This window comes from Microcaecilia unicolor, chromosome 5 (assembly GCF_901765095.1).
Source record: "Microcaecilia unicolor chromosome 5, aMicUni1.1, whole genome shotgun sequence".
Taxonomy (NCBI): domain Eukaryota; kingdom Metazoa; phylum Chordata; class Amphibia; order Gymnophiona; family Siphonopidae; genus Microcaecilia; species Microcaecilia unicolor.
The window spans coordinates 238,647,990-238,670,051 of NC_044035.1; the positions used below are offsets into that span (position 1 = coordinate 238,647,990).

At 44.9% G+C, this 22,062-nt stretch overlaps 1 protein-coding gene across 1 annotated transcript in view; it reads right to left on the reverse strand.

Annotated features, from left to right (window-relative positions):
• The window catches only part of CCDC191 (coiled-coil domain containing 191), a 212,433-nt gene that overhangs the window by 123,751 nt on the left and 66,620 nt on the right, over window positions 1–22,062 (reverse strand). Inside the window, exon 7 of the mRNA XM_030203918.1 lies at window positions 13,301–13,457. Coding sequence (XP_030059778.1) covers window positions 13,301–13,457 — 157 coding nt within the window. The remainder of the gene's footprint in view (window positions 1–13,300; window positions 13,458–22,062) is intronic.

Genomic DNA, 22,062 nt, shown 5'->3' on the forward strand with positions numbered 1-22,062 from the left:
TGGGGAGCAGCGGGGGGGGGGGGGCAAGGCCGTCCGTACAGGACGCTCCTGATGAGCGCCCTTGCCCCCTCCCGATCCTTTTTTATTTTTATTTTTTATGTGTTTTCTGAGGTCCTTTGGACCAATCACAGCGCTTTTAGCTCTGCTAATGCGCTGGGATTGGCTCAAAGTTTGTTTATTTTTTCACTTAACACTTTTTCCTGCCACGGAGCTGTCCTAACGAGAGGTCCAGACCTCTCGTTAGTTTTCCTGCCTTTTTCCTGCGTAAAGGCAATCGGAAAAGGTTAGTGCATGTCGTTTCAATGGGGTTTTCACACTAATTGCTCATCTCCATTCCGTTTTCGTTAGCTGCTACTGTCGTCGGAAAATAGGCTTAAGTGCATGGAAAGGATAGGAAATTCTTCCCTGAGGGCTCATTTAACGATGAAAAACGTTTAGTGCATCTACCTCTAAATCTGGCGAGGAAGGGGAGGGGCAAGAGAAAGACAGGGGGAGGGGATATAGAGATGTAGGAAGCAGGAGAAGGGATTATGAATGGGGGGGAGGAGGGATGAAGAGGGGATAGCAGATGATGGGAATGAAATGGCAGAAAATGAGCAACAGGGAAGGAGCCTGAGTTGGTGATGAGTTGAGAGGCAGAAGTAGATAAAGGCTGGAGAGAGAGTGAGCATATTGAATGGAAATGGAGGACTAGGGAGTAGGTAAAAGACAGAGGACTGAGGAAAGTGTCAGATGGGGAGGACTACAGATTAGTGGAAGTGGGAAGAAGAGTTGGGATACAGGTGAGTTTGGGAAACAGAAAGCTTGTAAATAGGCAAAAAGGAAAAATAGGGATTTTAAGGACTGACAGGGAAAACACAATGGGATCAATATTCAAAGCAATTTAAACAGCCAGGAGAGGCTCCTAGCCATTTAATCGCCTGTCTGGGACTAACCATGGATATTCAATGCAACTCAAATGTACAATGTCACTGAATATCCCTCTAACCGCCCATGCTAAAACCGGCTAGTTTACGGGCAGTGCAGGAATTGGAGTTAGGGCTGTGTTTGAAAGTAGCTGGTTAGCAGAGATTTTCAATCTTCTAACTGGCTGAGCAACTACATAATGTTAGTACAGAAAAAAAGGCTCTCCTAACTTTATGCGGAAAAGGCAACTAGGCATCGGTCTAAATATTGGCCAGTGCCTGGTTAAACTTTTGGGTCATGACAACTGCCCCTTCTGATCCCCCTCCCTCCCTCACAACCCCCTTGGAACATGTACACCCACCCCTTCTGATCCCCTCCCTTGGAAGCACAGCATGACACCCCTCCATCTCACTCCCATCCTCAAATGATGTCAGAGACCCCCCTCATCCGATGCTTACTCCCCCCTCCAACCCCCCCAGATCCAAGGCAAGACCCCTCACCAGATCCCCTACCCCCACCCCCTATCCCTGGAACAGCAAGTACTATGAGACTGCCACTAGAGGCTGTGGCAGCCATTTTTGGGAGGCTGCCAGTACAGGCAGGAATGAATGGGCATCACTCCTGCCCATTTCGTCACTTGGCCACCGTGGAATGGGTAGATAAGCCTCATAACATTGAGGGGGGGGGGGCTTGCATTTCTGGAGGGTAGGGTGGGGGAGAGGAAGGGGGATCCAGTGTGGGGGGAGTCTGCTGCTGCTTCTGAGGGGGAGGGGGAAGCAGGCATCAGAAGGGGGCCCATATACTTCTGTGGGTCCTGGCCGATATTCAGCTGGGAGCTGCTTAAGTGCCTTATGCAGGTCCTGGCTAAGTATCAGCTGGAGCACACATAAGCTCTGGCGGCTAGCACATGTTGAATTAGCCTCGGATATTCAATGCTGGCATTGAATATCTGGGGCTTATTCTGCCCTTAGCGGTCAGTGTTTAAGAAAATGCTGCCAGACTTCTGAGTGATGTCAGTGGCAGCTTGCTGGCTGATCTCTTTGCTCCAAGGGCATGAATTAAAATCAAGTGACATTCCCTTACCTTTGTGTCATACCCCTCACCTGTTCTCTGTGGTCTTCAGCAGCATTCCATGCCAGAAGGATCTGTTGACTTCCTGGAAACCCAACACTTCCTTTATAGCTCTGCATGAAGGCACTGGCTGATGTCATCACTTCCTGTTTTATAGTATTTAACAAAGTTCCTGTCTCCCTGTCAGTACCTTTGCAACAGGTCTCCTACAGTTGTCTAGTGTGTGCTGCAGCCTTATTCCAGTTTGTCTCCTGTTCCTGCCTGTGTCTTGTTCTTGCCCTGCTCCATGTTCCAGGCTTGTTCCTGCCCTGCTTCCTGCTTTGCTCCAGTCCTGTCTTCAGTCCAGCCTTGCCCAGGTGTCTCACCTGCCTCCAGTCAGGTTGGCTAGGTAGCATCAACTCAGCTGCAGACCAAAGGCCCACCCTGGGTCGTGATTCTTTGCTTTGCAACACAGTTGAATGAATTGTGTAGCAGCAGATTACTCTCAATGATGCTGGGTAAGAAATCTGGAGGTATTAAGACCTTTTTCTCGGGAGTGGTTTGAGATACTGTAGGGGAGCATCGTGGAGACAATATGGAGGAAATGTCTGACAGCAGAATTGGCTGACATCAAATTGTTAGAGCTTAGCCATGTGAGATTGATGCCTCGCTCTGGGATCTATCATGAAGACAGAGCTGTATGAGGTATTTGGCCATTTTAAAATGAATTAAAAGCCAAAGTATTGACTAGCACGGCTGAATTTAAAGAGCTCCTCCTACAGGACTTATGTTCAGACCTCAGTGATCTGGGTCTGCATATGGAAGAGGCTCTACTGATGAGGAGAGCTCTTTAGATAAACCAGCTGAGCACGCAGAAATTTGATCAAACAAGGGAACTGCTTGTTGACAAAATGGAAGATCTTGAAAATAGATCACAACAGAACAATTTGCAGCTGCAGAGGGTTCTGGAGCCAGATGGTGACGAAAACTGAAGTTACTGTCCAAAAATTCGTGCTACTATATTAGCTCACAGACCTGAAGGCCAACAAATAGACTGGCTCATATAAGTGAAAGGGCCCATTGAGCACTAGGACCTAGGTGGGTAATTTCCCATGCAATATTGTGGCTTGCCTCCATACATATAGCATCACTACTACTACTACTATTAAACATTTCTATAGCGCTACTAGACTTATGCAGCGCTGTACAAATCAACATGAAAAGACAGTCCCTGCTCAACAGAGCTTACAATCTAAATTGGACAGATGAACAGACATCAAAGACATGATTATCAATTAAGTGTGTAAAATAGGCAACAGAATGGCAGGGTTCCCATATAGGTTCGCCTGTAGCAGATCCAGTTTCTCCACCTAGGTGGCTGATCCCCAGGGCTCCCAGATAGACATCTACAATGATATTTCTCCTCTGACTCTGCAACATCACAAAGAACTTTGACAGATAACAGATCATTGGTGCAAAGAGGCTGTGAACTATTGCTGGCATTCCCCATTTTTGTTTGCAATTTACTGGGCATGGTACAGTGTAACATCTTAAAATCTTAGCAGAAAGCCTTTGCCAGTGCAGATTTGGTATTGGAGGTTGCCTGTACATCGGGCTCCCATAAACCACTAGATGACTTACTCCATGATGGCATGTATCCGGGGGGGGGGGGGGGGGGGGGGGGGGAAGAGACTGAAGCATCATTCTTCTGAAACTCTTTAAAATTCATGATCACATTTAAAAAATTTCTTCCACACTTTTCACTCTAATGTGAGATTTTTCAGTTCTATATGACAGTTTCATATGATGTTGTTCTCTTTCTTTTCCCTTCCCTTCCCCTTTTCCTTTATTTATTTCTCTCCTTAAATTACTGTATAATGTAATTATCTGCATTTCCTTATTAGTGGATGGCTTGGGATGAGGTTGGATTTATTATTTTATTGTTATATAACAAACCCTGGAAGCAGGACCCTAGAGCTATAGCCTTCCTTTTCTTTGTTGATGGGTTAGGATAAGATGGGGGTAGCTAGTTTAGCTGGTATAATGCTGGGAAACGGGGTGGATGGGAATGTTCACATATAAGGATCCCTGTTTACTTAGGGTTAACCAATCTAACTGTTCTTGTGACAGTTTTTGTTGCTCTTTTCCCAGCATCTATATTTGCATATATCTGTGGATATACGTCATGATTCGTCCTGACAAGATTGTAACTTGGAATGTAGAGGGCCTTGGTTCCCTTATTAAATGAAAAATGTATTAACAGCATTGCGAAGAATACAGACAGGAGTGGCACTGCTCCAAGAGACATACCTTTCAACAGTTGAGCATGGTAAATCGAAACAAGAATGGGTGAATTGTTATTTTTCAACTTATTCTGTTAGTCAGTGAGCTGGGATGGCCATATTAATTCATAGGTTGCTTCTTTTGTGGAGCAGAAAGTTCTTGTAGATTGGGAGGGCAAATGGGTTATATAGTACAAGGGGAATTATATGGGAAACAACTGGTGCTGGTCTCTGCTTCTGCTCCTAATGTCTCAGAAGGGAGTTTTGCTGACCAATTAGTGTGAGCACTTATGGATCTCTCAGGGAGGATTAGATTATCGGCAGGAGGAAGGGGATTGTAATAGTGTTGCTGATCCTCAACTGGATACAGTTATTAAGGCCAATCGACAGGTAGCAAAGAAAGTGGATGGACACTTGTTTATGCAGGACACTGGGATTATTATTTGGCAGATATTACATCCCTTTGAAAGGAATACATCCATGTGTTCAGGGCTCATCCCACTCAAAGTCATTTAAATTATCTCATATTCACCAATCGTCTGTTTCCTAACGTGTTAGATATGGAGATAGGAGCCTTAGTAAATCTCTGACATACTCCACTTCTCATCCACTGGCACTTTGATAGCTGAGATACTTGGTAGTGGTGCATGCCCAGTGGTCTTGAGAAAGGGCCTGAATGTCAACAATTATAAACAACAGCTGTGATAGGCCGAATTTGTTTTGGGAGACTGCTTCGGCTGGCACAATAATTACACATAAAACCACCAAAACTAAACGGCAAAATAAAGAAATGTAGTTAGTTACAAGGGAGCTCCAATATGCCAAGAGTAAATTAGCAAAGGTCATGATTGCCAGTACTAAAGAACAATTCTGGACAGTAATCTTATTTAATGAACTTCTTCACTGTCAAAATGCTTATTACATTGCTTTAAGGCAAACATAATTTTTTTTGTTTCAGTAATATATTAGGTGCCTGCTTGGCCAGCTTATTCCTCTTGCTCAGAAGGGCCAACAGCAATAGGTACGCATACATTTAGAAATGAATCAGGGACCTACTATAAATGTTTTACAGAGTTCATCCTGATAATGCAATACACAAGGCCTCTTTTTTCCCCATCAGATGTGCTTACCTGATTATTTTCAGAGTGTTTGCTTAAACTTAATGCCTCATAGACTGGGACAGAAATTGCACAAGCCATAGGACAGGTGGCAATTCAAAAGATGCTCGGGCTGGATGGTTTGCTAATAGAATTTTACAAAACTCTGGGGCCCCATGTGATTCCCACTTTATCTGCAGTCCTTGAGGGCTCGGCTGACAGAGGGCCCTTCCACGCATTTACTAATGAAGCCGGAGAGGGATCCTGCTCTGGTGGAGTCCTACAGGATGATTTCTTTAATAAATGTAGATCCAAAAATGTATCCCAAAGTGACAGCAAATAGATTGGCTACTGTTCTCCTTCAGTTAGTGAGTCCATTATAAGTGAGCTTTGTATATGCTAGAAATGCTTTGACTGCCCCTATCAGACTGACTGCTCACGTGTCCTTTAGATTGTAAGCTCTTTGAGCAGGGACTATCCTTCTATGTTAAATTGTACAGAGCTGCGTAACCCTAGTAGCGCTTTAGAAATGTTAAGTAGTAGTAGTAGTAGTAATGTGCACAGCCTTATAGTAGTGATCCAAGAAACACAGAATTTGTGCCGTAAAGGTGCTTTTATGAAATTTGATATTGAGAAAGCATTTGATTTAGTGCCTTGGAAATATTTGTGGTGTCTGCTGGATATATTTGGCTTTGAATGTCAAATTCTTAATTGGATTCAAGTATTGTATAATAACCCTACAGCAAGAGTTTTGACTAATGTATTAGTGTCTGCCCATTTTCCATGGAATGCGGTAGGGTTGTCCTCTCTCCACACTCCTTTTTGTATTATGTATGGCGCTCTTAGTGCAACGATTCTTACAAGATCTGAAGCTCCAGTGACTTAGGGTGGATGATTTAAAATTTAAAACAGCATTTGCTGATGACCTGCCGGTGGCTCTCTGGAATTCTCAGGAGGTGCTTCCTAGAGTTCTGGAGCATTTGGAGAATTTTGGTTGAGTTCACTGGATTGTGGATAAATCTATGATGTCAGGTATCACTGCAAACGTTAAGCATAGTTGGCAGGGCACCCTTCCCTTATCCTGGGCTACACATCACATTAAATATTTGGGACTGAAATTCCATGTAACTTATCAGTTAAATATAGCATCCCCTGTTACAAGATGAGGGGCATAATCGAATGGGGCACCCAAGTTTTCCTGAGGGTGTCCTCGCAGAACGTCCTCGCGAAGGGGCAGGGAAACCCGTATTATCGAAACAAGATTGGCGTCCATCTTTCATTTCGATAGTACGGTCGGGGACACCCAAATCTCAACATTTAGGTCGACCTTAGAGATGGTCATCCCCGGTTTTCAGCGATAATGGAAACCGAGTACGCCCATCTCAGAAACGACCAAATCCAAGCCATTTGGTCGTGGGATGAGCCAGCATTCGTAGTGCACTGGTCCCCCTCACATGCCAGGACACCAACCGGGCATCACTGCAGTGGACATCACAAATTCCTCCCAGGGGCATAGCACCCTTACCTTGGGTACTGAGCCCCCCAAAACACGCTCCCCACAACTGTACAACACTACCATAGCCCTAAGGGGTGAAGGCTTGCTCACAAGAAAAAATGGACCAAGTAATGTCGGTCAAGTGCTCGTCAGGGACGCCCTTCTTTTTTCCATTATCGGCCGAGGACGCCCATGTGTTAAGCACGCCCCAGTCCCGCCTTTGCTATGTTTCCAACACGCCCCTGTGAACTTTGGTCGTCCACGCGACGGAAAGCAGTTGAGGGCGCCCAAAATTGGCTTTCGATTATGCCGATTTAGGCGACCCTGGGAGAAGGACGCCCATCTTCCGATTTGTGTCGAAAGATGGGCGCCCTTCTCTTTCGAAAATAAGCCTGGATATGTCTCACATGCTTATTGCTTGACATGATTATCCCTTACCATTATTTGAATGGGTTAAAGTGGTAAAAATGATCTTGTTGCCTAAATGGTTTTTTGTGTTATAACACCTTCCAATTATTTTGTGCATGGGAGATATTAAGCTCTGGAACAAAATGCTAAATAGATTTTTATGGCAGAGGGACATTCCTGTATGTGATTTGCCTTGCTATCTGTATTAAAGAATGGAGGCCTTGGATTGCCTGATCTTCAGTGCTATCATGAGGCATGTCTGCTTCATCAGGCCCAGGATTGGATCGATTTTTTTTATAATCTTGAGCAGGAAAAGCAATATGGTAATCTTACAACTTGTCCTACATATATTACACACTCATGGTCGTCAGTTATCACCTCCTATAATACATAATTTTCTATTTAAATTGGTGCGCTGGGCGTGGAGGAAGTTATGCTGTGAGTGATATACTTCATATCTCTCTTTGTGGGGGATCATGGAGAGAATTGGATTTAATCATTGGTATCATAAAGGCCTCAGACAACTAAAACAATTATACACAGAAGATAAGACCCATATACTATCTGATGTGTTGCAAGTCTACTATAGATTACAGCCCTTAGATTTGTTTTGATACTATCAGATTTCTCACTATGCCACTACATTGCTGTATCAACAGAGCACAGGGTTGCAACATAGTAACATAGTAAATGAAAGCAATTAAATGTGACTCTTTGGGAATTAGACTGGGTTATAAAAGGAATGATTGGGAAATTTTAGAAATACATCATAAATAAGGTTCAGTGATTCCCTTTTTAACTTACAGTTCATAAATGGGAACAGGATCTGAGTACAGAATATGAGGCCATGAATTTTTTAGATCATATTTTGGGAGGATTTCTACTGAAAGAATCTGCAAAATTAGTACATAAGTGTTGCCATACTGGGACAGACCGAAGGTCCATCAAGTCCAGCATCCTGTTTCCAACAGTGGCCAATCCAAGTTACAAGTACCTGGCAAGATCCCATAACAGTACAATACATTTTATGCTGCTTATCCTAGAAATAAGCAGTGGATTTTCCCCAAGTCCATTTAAATAATGGCTTATGGACTTTTCTTTTAGAAAGCTATCCAAACCTTTTTTAAACCCAACTAAGCTCACCACTTTTACTACATTCTCTGGCAAAGAATTCCAGAGTTTAATTACATGTTGAGTAAAGAAATATTTTCTCTGATTTGTTTTAAATGTACTACTTTGTAGCTTCATTGCGTGCCCCCTAGTCCTAGTATTTTTGGAAAGAGTAAACAAGCAATTCACTTCTACCCGTTTCACTCCACTCATTATTGTATAGACCTCTATCATTTCTCTCCTCAGCCATCTTTTCTCCAAGCTGAAGAGCTCTAAACACTTTAGTCTTTCCTCATAGGGAAGTCATCCCATCCCCTTTATCATTTTTGTCGTCCTTCTCTCTACCTTTTCTATTTCCACTAAGGGGCTCATTTTCAAAAGAGAAAAAACATCTAAAAAGTGGCAAAAAGCAGCATTTGGATGTTTTTATTACAAAAATGTCCAAATCAGCATTTTCAAAACCTATTTTTCAGACGTTTTTCTAAGCTGTTCTATGTATACTTCCCATGGTCTCAGGGGCCGAACAAAATTAAGTAGCGGTTGCCCACCACTGATCTATTGTAAATGTCCTGTAAATATATCTGGTGTGAATATGTTAGTTTGGCAAGGACCTGGAAAAATGATTGACATTTTAACCACAGAGTTGAAGACTTTTATTTGTTGATGAAAATACCAAATTAACTCTTGTTGTAAAAAAATGTTCCTCTTACTTCCTAATGAGATCACCCAAACAAATCATCTCTGTAAAACAGTGGCAGCACACCCATAAAGCACAGCAGGATACTCTCTACCATCCTCCTATACAGGTACAAAGAGCAGCAATAGTGGACAACTATCACCTGAACAAATAATCTTCCTTTTATATTATAGTAAGATTCCATAATATACTATAGAACTAACTCCAGAGTTAATGAAGAAACCTCCAGATATTTCAGTGGACACAATGGATAAGAGAAAGAACCCCTAGTGCTATGAGAACCATTCCGATTAATTTTCCCTTCCAACTCTGAACAAAGACATTTTTTCTGATTTGTATTAAGCTCCAACTGTTTTTCATGTGCAGAATAGCTACTTACCTTCCATGATCAATCAACCTCTGATATATTAGTTTGAAGACAGACAGACAGGTTAGGAATAACAATGAAATGTGGAAATGCAGGCTCCCTTATTTCCTGACAAATGAAGATCTCCCTGAAGCTAATCAGATGTGTCACAGGGAATGATTTTCTTAGAATAGCAAAGCATGTGGCTGCATCCTTTTAACCTTCTTTCACAGACACTTCATGTGATGAAGAAGCAGTAACGCATCACATTTCCTATCCTCAGTTTGCTTATTATGTGTGCTCTAAGCCATCAAAAATGTGAGATGAGGAGAAAATGTCCACAAGTGGCCCACTTATTTTTGAGGTAACCAGAACAAGGGCATAATTTTTGCATTTCCTATCCAAATGGATTAACCTACAGCAGTGCCTGTTTAACTGAAAATCTGCACAACAGGAGTGATTTGTGAAATAAACAAAGAAACACAGTCTGTGCAATGAAGCCCTCTGAAAAGAGAAATTCAACCTAGCTATCTCATCACATATTTAGATAGGGTGAACTGCTTCCCTATGGGGGTAGAGTGTAGCATCATCCAAATTTATGACATGAAAAGAACTTTTTTTCAAAAGGTATTTTCTCCCCATTCTGGGCTTTTTTTTTTTAAACTGAAATTCCAGATGCTTGCTTTTTGTTTTTGAACCCCCATCCCAGCTAGGTGAATCAGGAAGCAGTGCATGAGATGAAGCCAAGGACAGGAACAATAAAAGTCTGATCTGAACAGTTTCCCTTGGTCAGTTTCTACAATGAATCGATTCCAGTGGCAACTCTGAACAGAAATATTTGGGGTGCCAGCAGGGGGGTAAGCTAGGTATGAAATAGGGGCAAGTCAAAGTGACATTTCTACACATCATGCCCACCAAATCTTGGCCTGCTTCCAACATCAAATTATCTATGAGTACAAAATAGTCCCAGGACCTTCTATATGCATAAAGAAACTCTCCTAGCCAGTTTCAACCGCCTAGTAAAACTACGATTATAACATAGGCGTAGTTTGACTGTTTCATTTTGGGGGGGGGGGGGGGGGGGCAAAGACGGGGGCGGAGCATATTAGTATATTCATTTGCATATATGTATATATGCAAATGATATGCTAATATGGAGGAAGGAAGGGAAAAAGAGCTGGCTTTTTTGGGAAATAACCATAATGAATATGTATGAGATATCAAGCCAGCTCTTTCTCCCTTCCTTCCTTCTTTCAAGAAGTCAGACTCAGCATGCAGCAATACCAGAAAAATTGAAATTTACAGGCAAAATATCACAGATGCACATTTCAAAAAGCTGACATATTTCAATTAATAAATTCTGAATAAAATACTTTTTTCTACCTTTGTTGTCTGATCATTTAGTTTTTCTATTCGCTTTGGTCCCAGTGTCTTCTGTTTTATGCAGTGTCTTCTTTCCAGTAGGCATCCCTCTGCTCCCCACCCTTCCCAGTCCCATCCATCTCCTGCTCCTTCCCTCTGCTCACCTCCTCTCCCAGTCCCATCCATCTCTTGCTCCTTCCCTCTGCTCCCCACCCCTCCCAGTCCCATCCATCTCCTGCTCTTTCCCTCTGCTCCCCACCCCTCCCAGTCCCATCCATCTCTTGCTCCTTCCCTCTGCTCCCCACCCCTCCCAGTCCCATCCATCTCCTGCTCCTTCCCTCTGCTCCCCACCCCTCCCAGTCCCATCCATCTCTTGCTCCTTCCCTCTGCTCCCCACCCCTCCCAGTCCCATCCATCTCCTGCTCTTTCCCTCTGCTCCCCACCCCTCCCAGTCCCATCCATCTCCTGCTCCTTCCCTCTGCTCCCCACCCCTCCCAGTCCCATCCATCTCCTGCTCCTCCCTCTGCTCCCCACCCCTCCCAGTCCCATCCATCTCCTGATCCTTCCTTCTGCTCCCCTCCTCTCCCAGTCCCATCCATCTCCTGCTCCTTCCCTCTGCTCCCCACCCCTCCCAGTCCCATCCATCTCCTGCTCCTTCCCTCTGCTCACCTCCTCTCCCAGTCCCATCCATCTTCCCTCTGCTGCCCCCCGCGCGAGCTCCAGGATCGTGACTTTGTTTACCTCCTCTCTTCCTCCCTCCCTCCGGCGCAGGCAGCAGTCTTCTTCAGCTTTTCTGTGTTCCTGGCAGCGGTAGCGACGTACACGCTGCCTTCGGTCTGCCCCCGAAGCCTTCTCTTCAAGTTCCTGTTCCGGAACAGGAACTTGAAGAGAAGGCTTCGGGGCACAGCCGAAGGCAGCGTGTACGTCGCTACCGCTGCCAGGAACACAGAAAAGCTGAAGAAGACTGCTGCCTGCGCCGGAGGGAGGGAGGAAGAGAGGGGGTAGATATGCTCGTCTCCGTCCGCTTCGCTTCCCTGCCCTCTCTGTCTGCGTCCCGCCTTCCTCTGATGTCATTTCCTTTCGGGCAGGACGCAGAGAGGGCAGGGAAGCGAAGCGGACGGAGACGAGTGCGTGCCTGCTTGGTTTTTTTTGTTTTTTTTTTACTACTGGTGCCAGTCGACATGTCGTTGTCGTTTGAGGGGGCATTGCCCCCCCCCCCAGTCTACGCCCATGGATTATAACTGATAACATCATTCTATATGGGAGTGAAGTCTAGTTTCTCTACAGGAGTGGACTGAATCACAATATAAACCCTGAACCTCCAGTTCTGTACCACCCACTACATACTGCCAATTCCTGCACCAGGACCTTCTACTTACAATTCGAAACACACAAAAAATATTCACATTGTGATGTCACCTCAGGAACAGCAATGCTCCTTCCACTGGCAGGCACTTCACAAAATACTACACAACATTGCAAAGACACTCAGAACATGCATACCAAACTTACCACACCATAACAACCCTAACTCACAAGACTCAAATGTAACAATGCTACCTATGAAAAGACAGAACTGTAAATGTTATGCCAGGCCCTAAAGCACCAACACACCTTCTACTGAGAAAGTAGAATAAGCTGGACCTGGACTGCTACAGATCTTCACAGATATTGCACACTAGCAGAACCTTTACCTCAGTCACACATGCAGAACCCAGACTATTACCCACTACTGAACAGGTAACCACAAAATAGAAACAAACATGCAGTCCAGGGGCTGACTGAGAGTACTCTGGGCCCCCCCCCCCCCCCCCCCCCCCCCCCCGCTACCACCATCCCCGCAGCCCTTACCTTCCTCCATGTACAGCAGCGTGTCCTCCGATCCTCCTATCCTACCTTCTTCCATCCCTGCTGCTGCTGAATGTGCCGCCGCTGCTGCCTTCGGCAGCTCCACAGTTTAAAATGGCGTCTGTGACCTCTCATGGCAGTCTCGCGAGAGTTCACAGTCACCATTTTAAACCGCGGAGCTGATATAGGACACATGCAGTGGCAGTGTGCAGGCAGCAGCAGTGGTAGCGGCGGGCAACGGCAACCAGGCAGAGCCTCTGGGTGCCCTGGAGCCTCCGGGCCCTTGGGCACTGCCCGGTTGTCCAAATGGTCAGTCCGCCCCTGATGCAGTCAGAAACTGAACTGCCCTCCTCTCCTCCCCATCCTTGGCCACCTTTAAATCTAGACTGAAAGCCCACCTCTTTAACATTGCTTTTGACTAGTAACCACTTGTAACCACTCGCCTCCACCTACCCTCCTCTCTTCCTTCCCATTCACATTAATTGATTTGATTTGCTTACTTTATTTATTTTTTGTCTATTAGATTGTAAGCTCTTTGAGCAGGGACTGTCTTTCTTCTATGTTTGTGCAGCGCTGCGTATGCCTTGTAGCGCTATAGAAATGCTAAATAGTAGTAGTAGTAGTCCTCCACCCCTGAAGGAAGTCATGATCTTTCAGGTATACAAGATATTGGATTAATCTTTGAAATTAGTTTTTCACCTTGATGTTCTCAGTGTGAATGTGGGCCAATTGTTCTTGGACTTGTGCCTTCTTCTGCATCTCTTTCTTCTCTGGCACTGGCTTGGATAGTGTAGCCTGGACTTGATCTGTAACTGGTTGCTTCTGCACATTTCTTAGTTCTTGTCTCTTCCTTTCTCTGAAGAAAAAAAAATGGAAGACTGGAAGGACTTTCCCCTACATGTAATGAGGTAATAAAACATTTTCTATGGGTAAAAGCTTGTTTTTACCTGTGGATAGGGCTTATATAAAATTGCAAAAACAAATGTGCATATAAGCATACACACAGAAAAGATTGTGCATACTTTTATGTGCACCATATGTAAGTATTTCTAGGGGCATAATTTGGGCAGAGCAGAGATGGAGTTACAATCTACATGTGCATTTTATAAAATACATGGGTGTACATTTACCCCCTATAAACCTGTATGCACAAATGAACACTTAGCACACAAATAGAATAAGGGCATTTATGTGTGTAATTTGTTTAATTAGTTGCTAATTGGCCTTAACAACCAATCACAGGTTATTATGGGTATTAATTGGCACTAAGTGCCTCTAATTCGCAGTTACGTGTGTAACTGCTCTTAGTTGGTATTCTACAAACAACGCACACAAAATCTAGTGTGCGTACCTACAAAGGGGGAGGTGGTTATAGACCTTAGAGGGGCATGGGTGATTCAGGGGTGTGCCCAGGATTAGCATGTGCAGGTAATAGAATACTTTCAGTTACAGGCGCTCCCTTATGCCTGTTAATGACCTTGCATGAGGATGTCTAAAGTTATGTACATAAAAAATGACTTACGCTAGTTTGCATAATGGCGCGTGCATTATCCTGGCATCTAACTTTAGGCATCCTTTTGAGAACTACCCCCATAAAGGGCAATTTACAGAATACTAGCACTTTTGCTATACGAGTACATTTAAACGCGTAATCACCAGCAAAGCGACTAAGCGCTATTCTGTAAGGGCATGCGTAAGTGGCATAGCATGTAAATGCAAGGCAGCAGATCATAGCTATGTCTTCCACTTACATGCGCAACTTACACAATAATATAAGCTACATGTGCTCTTGCTGCATTTATGCAACAGCAATTTATGGCTGGTGTAATGGTGGGCGTGTAAATGTAAGGTGCAGCAGTCCTAGTTTACGCTAGTACTCTATAATGGAATCTGGGTGCCAGGATGCCATTATAGAATAGAATCTCACTATGCAGCATCGGGGCACCTACAATGGAGTGCCCAGTTATAGAACTGCTCCAAAGAGTAGCAGCGTGTATAAATTTGTGAGATTTGTGCGATATTGGGGCTATGTGCCTTTATAAAATAGAGCCATTGTTTTGGAGAGTGGCGGGTTCGTCATTTTGAAGATATTCACAGTGATCCAGTTAACAACCCCGGAAGCAGGTCTCATTGATTGGAACGCCATTGTACTATATTGTGGGCATCAGGTGAAACAATGTTGCTATAGCACAGACTCTGCGGCGGCAGAAAAGTGATCACTTTGATTTATATTTGGTTTCTTGATTGTAAGGTGTCAAGGAAGCTTTCTATGTACTTTTAATATTTAAATAATAAGAAACAAAGTTAGTTGCTTGGAGCTTGTTAGCTCATACAAGAATTGAGATAAGAGACTAAAGACCTGAAATAGCTGGGGCTATGAGATCCAATGGCCTCCTAATATGATATTCTGATGCCCTTTTGTTCTCTTCTTTTATTCATTTATGATATACTAGCCGTTGAGCCCGTAAAAACGGGCTAGTATAGGAAAGGGGGGGGTTGAAAGCCCCTTCCCGTCACCGCTGCAAGGCCCCCCCGCTGCCGAGCTCGCCCCCCCGAGTCGCCGCCACCCCTCCATCTGGCCCCGGCCCTCGCTCTGCTATTGAAACAGCGAGGGAACGCAGCACACAGCTCTGCTGAGCTGCCGTCAGCCTTCCTTCTTCTTCTCTGCCTGTGTCCCGTCCTCGTGTGATCTAACGTCGTCGAGGGCGGGACACAGGCAGAGAAGAAGAAGGAAGGACGGCAGCTCAATAGCGGAGCGAGGGTCCGGCCGGGTGGAGGGTGGGGGGAGCGTTAGCGACGGCGGTTTCGTCCCTCGCAAATGCGCAGTACAGACCCTCTCTGTTCCGCCCCCATCATAACGTATTGACGCGGGGGGCGGGGCAGAGAGGGTCTCTACTGCGCATTTGCGAGTGAGTACGACACTCGCCATTTATATGTTTGATGTTTTCTTATAAGGACATAATAAGCTTTTGGTGTTTGCCACATTGATTCTACTCTCTGTTTTTTTGTTCTCATAGTTACAACTTCTTTAGAGTAGGTTCAGTTTCTTTCTCCCCCTTACCTCCTACATGAAAGCTTTACTAAACTGTGCTCTAGGCGTGCTAGCGTTTTTAGTGCGTGCTAACACTAGTGTCCCGTCCCGGGCCCTTACCTGGGCTCCCGCAGCGGGGAGCGAGGGTCAACGGAGCCCGCGGGAGCCAGCGCGACGAAGACAAGCTGCCGATGGGGCCGGCGCTGCCGCGGGTCGGTCCGAGGCCGGCGATCCGCTGGAGCGAGCGCTGGCCTCGGAGAGGGGGATACACCGGCCAAGATGGCGGCGCCGGCGTCGTCGTCTCCCTGCTCTGGGGCGGACCGGCGAGCCAGCTCCGCCTACTCGCGCCGGATTGGCGCATTGATGGGGAGACTCCGCCTGCCAGGCAGGCTGGCCAATCCAGGCGTCCCTTGCCTGTCTAGGCCGGGGGGATTGGCTCCAGCTGTTGAGAGGGGATGGACTGGCGGGAGATTTAAGCAACGGAACGGGAAGAGCCCAGTGCTTCCGTTTCGAATGTCAGAATCCGACGCAGTGGATCAGGAAGTGTTGACCTTCAGAGACTGTGTTCCTCTTCCAGCTAGCCGTCCTTGCTAGCCACCTTCAGAGACTGTGTTCCTCTTCCAGCTAGCCGTCCTTGCTAGCCACCTTCAGAGACTGTGTTCCTCTTCAAGCTAGCCGTCCTTGCTAGCCACCTTCAGAGACTGTGTTCCTCTTCCAGCTAGCCGTCCTTGCTAGCCACCTTCAGAGACTGTGTTCCTCTTCCAGCTAGCCGCCCTTGCTAGCCACCTTCAGAGACTGTGTTCCTCTTCAAGCTAGCCGTCCTTGCTAGCCACCTTCAGAGACTGTGTTCCTCTTCAAGCTAGCCGTCCTTGCTAGCCACCTTCAGAGACTGTGTTCCTCTTCAAGCTAGCCGTCCTTGCTAGCCACCTTCAGAGACTGTGTTCCTCTTCAAGCTATCCGTCCTTGCTAGCCACCTTCAGAGACTGTGTTCCTCTTCAAGCTAGCCGTCCTTGCTAGCCACCTTCAGAGACTGTGTTCCTCTTCCAGCTAGCCGTCCTTGCTAGCCACCTTCAGAGACTGTGTTCCTCTTCCAGCTAGCCGCCCTTGCTAGCCACCTTCAGCGACTGTGTTCCTCTTCCAGCTAGCCGTCCTTGCTAGCCACCTTCAGAGACTGTGTTCCTCTTCCAGCTAGCCGTCCTTGCTAGCCACCTTCAGGGATTGTGTTCCTCTTTAGTGCTAGCCGTCCTTGCTAGCTGCCCTTCAGAGACTGTGTTGCTGACTACCAGCCAGGCCGGCCGTCACCCCGCGGTTCCAGCAGTCCTGCTGGCCGCCTGCAGCTGGGGGCTCAACCCTCGGTGAACGGCGGTCGCCGCGGGTGAAGATTCGGGGTGCGCGGCGGTCCTCTGAGGTCTCACCGGGCCTCAGGGAACCTAAGGGCTCACCAATCACCGGAACAGGACAACTAGAGATGCCCATAGAAATATATGGGCGTGTTTAGCGATTAGTGCACGCTAAAAACGCTAGCGCACCTTAGTAAACAGGGCCCTTAGACTTACATGGTGCCAATAGTCCTAAATTTCTTTTTATACATATTCCTATGTATCCCCAAGTTTCCAAGTTTATTTCCACTTGATATACCACTGATTAATTATTCATCTCAGTGGTTTACAATAATATAACTATAGAAAATTATAGCTGTGGATAGAGGCAATACAATTAGAGGCAATAGAGGTAACTACAATACAATTACAATTCTAATACTTTTACGAGTATACAGAGTACAGCAACTGTAGGGATTGTGCTGTTCCCAGTGTCATAGGTCCTGTCCATCCAGCTGCCGAGACACAAGGTCCGAGATATCAAACACATCTTGAAATAGATACGTTTTAAAATTAGTTCTCTAGAGGGACAATGTTGGGCCACCCACACTGAAAATGGAATGTTGAACAGGGTAATGAAGGTATAACTAAGAGATTTTGATGAAGTGATCTTGGGGCAAGTTTGATATTAGTAGTTGTTATTTAAAAAAGAGGTCTACCTGTGAGCTGAGTCTTATAGACTAATGTTAGAATTCTGAAGGTAATTTTTGCTGTGATAGGCAGCCAGTGTCCTTCAGGAAGAAAAAGTGACACTTAATTGAATTTTTTTCTATTGGTTATTAATTTCTGTATTCTATATGAGCTAGAGACGTTTCAGTTACATTAACACAAAAGAGAATTACAATAATCTAGATGTGTGATTACTAATGCAAGGTTCACAGTGTAGGCTGCAAGAATAGATGCTGTACCCTCTTCTGGTACCTTGAGGACTTTCCCTTTGTGAGGGTTGCCACCCGACAACATGTCTTGGTTTTATTCTATTGCATGCACAGACTTATAATTCTGATTGTTCCACTGATTTTCCCAAGAAAATCAAAATTACAAGTGTATGTATACAACAGGGCTTATTCCTTATGACATAGGGTCAGGTGGCAATCCTACTCATGGTTCTTGTGTTGGCTACACGGAGTTTTCTGTAGGTCCCATCCCATGTTCAGGCATTTGGGGTACCTGATATCCTGGGAGGGGAGATTTATCACAGTGCATCTGATAGATCACACACACATTTTTTTTGTACTGTCTATTGTAATACTGTTCAAGAATGAGTGTTATAGGTCTATCCTATTTTAAATGGCATTTTTTTCTTTTTAATCTGTTGCTTTAATTTTGTAAACCACGGTGATCACATAAAGCGAGGAGGTATACTATTTCCAAATGTTAATAAACAATAAAGGGCTTTCTAGATTCCCTGGTTCATTCTGGGATCTCCCATTAGCTGCTTGGAATCTCTTCTGAGTCCCATTCTCCTGGATTCTCTGCATATTCTATATTCTCTAAATGGCCTAATCCATAAAACAGTCGCATCAGAGAAAACAATCGTACCAGAGCAGACCCCCACTGTGGCCACGCAGACTCTTCAAAATGCAAACACAGAAGGTTCCCAGTCATTGCAGAGGATGAGTATGTCCTAAAATCAGAATATGGGCTGAAGAGAGATTCTATTAATATACTTGATAATTAGTGAAATTATATCAACGAAGGAGGCTACCGGGTACGCATGTAGGACCCCCTTGTGCAAAAATTTGTTTTAATGCAAAACTGGAATAGTCGCAAGATAATTTTGTCATTGTTCAAATCCATTCTCTTAACACAATTAAGTATATAAGTACATTGCAAACTGAAGCCTAGTAATAGGACTAACATGATAGAGTATCAGAAATATACACATTTAACAGCATTGTAGAACAACCATACAACAGAAATATGGTAAATGTCAGTACAATATAAATGATACCATAATAGACAGCGAGAAAGAACATTCAAATAACAGAGATATAATAGGATATCAGCATAGTACCAATGAAACACCTAACAGGCACACATTAGAACATTCAAATAACATAGACATGATACTAATGCTGTTTGTACAATACAATGAAATATCTTACTACGTAGCTGAGTGGCATGTGCAGTTGAGATATATAGAAGGGGACAAGATGGGTAGAACAAAGTCAGTTAGGATAGATAAATGGGTAGCTAAACTGAAGGCAAATTATATGTTACAGTTGATAACGTTTTGAGGAACTCATCTAAGTTACAGGGAGGCATATTTTCAAAGCACTTTGGGAGGCTAAGTTCCATAGGTTTCTATGGAACTTTGGGAGGCTAAGTGCTTTGAAAATATGCCTCAGGGTGTACAGCAAGTTAGTCCAGGTGCAGAGTAAGTCAATAGTCAGTTACCACATATATTAAAGAGCCAGCCTTTCCCTTGATTCCTAAAGTAATGTGGTCTTGGGTTAGACATAACCCTTCTGGGAGTAAGTTCCAGTGTGAAGGTTACAGACAGTGATGCTCCTTGAGAGGACCATAGAGGCCTTAAAGGTTGTAGAGGGCTACTTATTCTTTATGTACTTTGGCATATTTTGTGCCAAAGTACGTAAAGTTTTAAATTTAGCCCTGTAAGGTACTGGTAGCCAGTGTAGTTTTTACAGGAAGTGTGTGATGTGGGTCATGCCACTTGCAGCCTTCTATAAGTCATGCTGCAGCACTCTGAATTAGTTGGAACTGGTACAAACTCCTTTTGGATTGACCAGAGTACCAGGCATTAAAGTAGTTCAGTCATGAAATTATCACAGAATGGACCACTGATCAGACTTAAAAATAGATTATGAACTTTTCTTTTAGGAACTTGTCCAAACCTGTTCTAAAACCTCCTATGCTAACCGAGTTTATCACATTCTCTGGCAACTAATGCCAAGCTTAAGGAAGGATAAGCAGCATAAAATCTGTTTTTATATTCTGGGGTCTTGCCAGGTACTTGTGACCTGGTTTGGCCACTGTTGGAAACAGGATACTGGGCTTGATGGGCCTTCAGTGTGTCCAGGTTATGTTCTTAGTAGCTTCAGTGTGCAGTCCCTAGTCCTTCCACCTTTGAAAAGAGTAAACAAGCAATTCACATTTACCTATTCCACTCCACTTAGGATTTTATAGTCCTCTATCATGTCTCCCCTCAGCTATCTCTTCTCCAAGCTGAAGATCCCTAGTCTCATTAGCCTTTCCTCACAGAAAAGTCGTCCCGTCCCCTTTATCATTTTCATCGCTCTTCTCTGCACCTTTTCTAATTCTGCTATATCTTTTTTTTTGAGACGCAATGACCAGAATTGCACACAATATTCGAGATACAGTTGTACCATGGAACAATACAAAGACATTATAATATTCTCAGTTTTCCTCTCTTAGCTGCTGCTGTTGAACACTGAACAGAGAATTTCAATGTATCATCAACAATGACACCTAGATTCTTTTTCCTGAGCAGTGATTCCTAATGTGGAACCTTGCATTATGCAACTATAGTTTGGATTCCTTTTTCGATCTATATATATTGCTTTGAACTTGCTCACATTAAATGTTATCTGCCATTTGGATGCCCAGTGTCCCTGTCTTGTAAGGTCCTCTAGCCATTTCTCGTGATTTAACAACTTTGAATAACTGTGTCGTCAACAAATTTGATCACCTCACTTGTTTTTCCTGTTTCTAAGTCATTCATAAATATGTTAAAAAGCAGCGGTCCTAGCACAGATCCACTACTACTACTACTACTTAACATTTCTAAAGCGCTACTAGGTTTACGCAGCGCTGTACAGTTTAACATGGAAGGATGGTCCCTGCTCGAAGAGCTTACAATCTAAAAGACAAATGTACAGTTAATCATATAGGTCAGACAGATTGGGGCAACCTATATGTTCGAAAGGTTAGGTTCCGAATGCAGCATTGAAGAGGTGAGCTTTAAGCAAGGATTTGAAGATGGGTAGGGAGGGGGCTTGGCGTAGGGATTCAGGAAGACTGTTCCAGGCATAGGGTGAAGCAAGGGAAAATGAGCGGAGCCTGGAATTGGCAATGGTGGAGAAGGGTACTGAGAGGAGGGATTTGTCATGTGAGCGGAGGTTACGGGCAGGAACGTAGGGGGAGATGAGGGTAGAGAGGTAGGGTGGAGCAGCAGAGTGAGTGCATTTGTAAGTAAGGAGGAGAAGCTTGAATTGGATGCGGTATCTGATCGGAAGCCAGTGAAGCGACTTGAGGAGAGGGGTGATATGAGTATATCGGTTCTGGCGGAATATGAGACGTGCGGCAGAGTTCTGAATGGATTGAAGGGGGGATAGATGGCTGAGTGGGAGGCCAGTGAGGAGCAAGTTGCAGTAGTCGAGACGAGAGGTGATGAGAGCGTGGACGAGAGTTCGGGTGGTGTGCTCAGAGAGGAAAGGGCGAATTTTGTTGATGTTGAAAAGGAAGAAGCGACAGGTTTTGGCAGTCTGCTGGATATGCGCAGAGAAGGAGAGGGAGGAGTCGAAGATGACCCCGAGGTTGCGGGCAGATGAGACGGGGAGGATGAGGGTGCCATCAACTGAGATAGAGAGTGGGGGAAGAGGAGAAGTGGGCTTAGGTGGAAAGACGAGGAGCTCGGTCTTGGACATGTTCAGCTTCAGGTGGCGGTTTGACATCCAGGCAGCAATGTCGGATAGGCAGGCCGATACCTTGGCCTGGGTCTCTGCGGTGATGTCTGGTGTGGAGAGATAGAGTTGGGTGTCATCAGCGTAAAGATGATACTGGAAGCCATGAGATGAGATCAGTGAGCCTAGGGAAGAGGTGTAGATAGAGAAGAGAAGGGGTCCAAGAACAGATCCCTGGGGAACTCCAACAGATAGTGGGATGGGAGTGGAGGAAGATCCATGAGAGTGTACTCTCTCGGTGGGAGAGATAGGAGGAGAACCAGGAGAGCACAGAGCCCTGGAACCCAAAAGAGGCCAGTGTGGCGAGAAGTAAATCATGATTGACAGTGTCAAAAGCGGCAGAAAGATCGAGGAGGATGAGGATGGAGTAGTGGCCTCTGGATT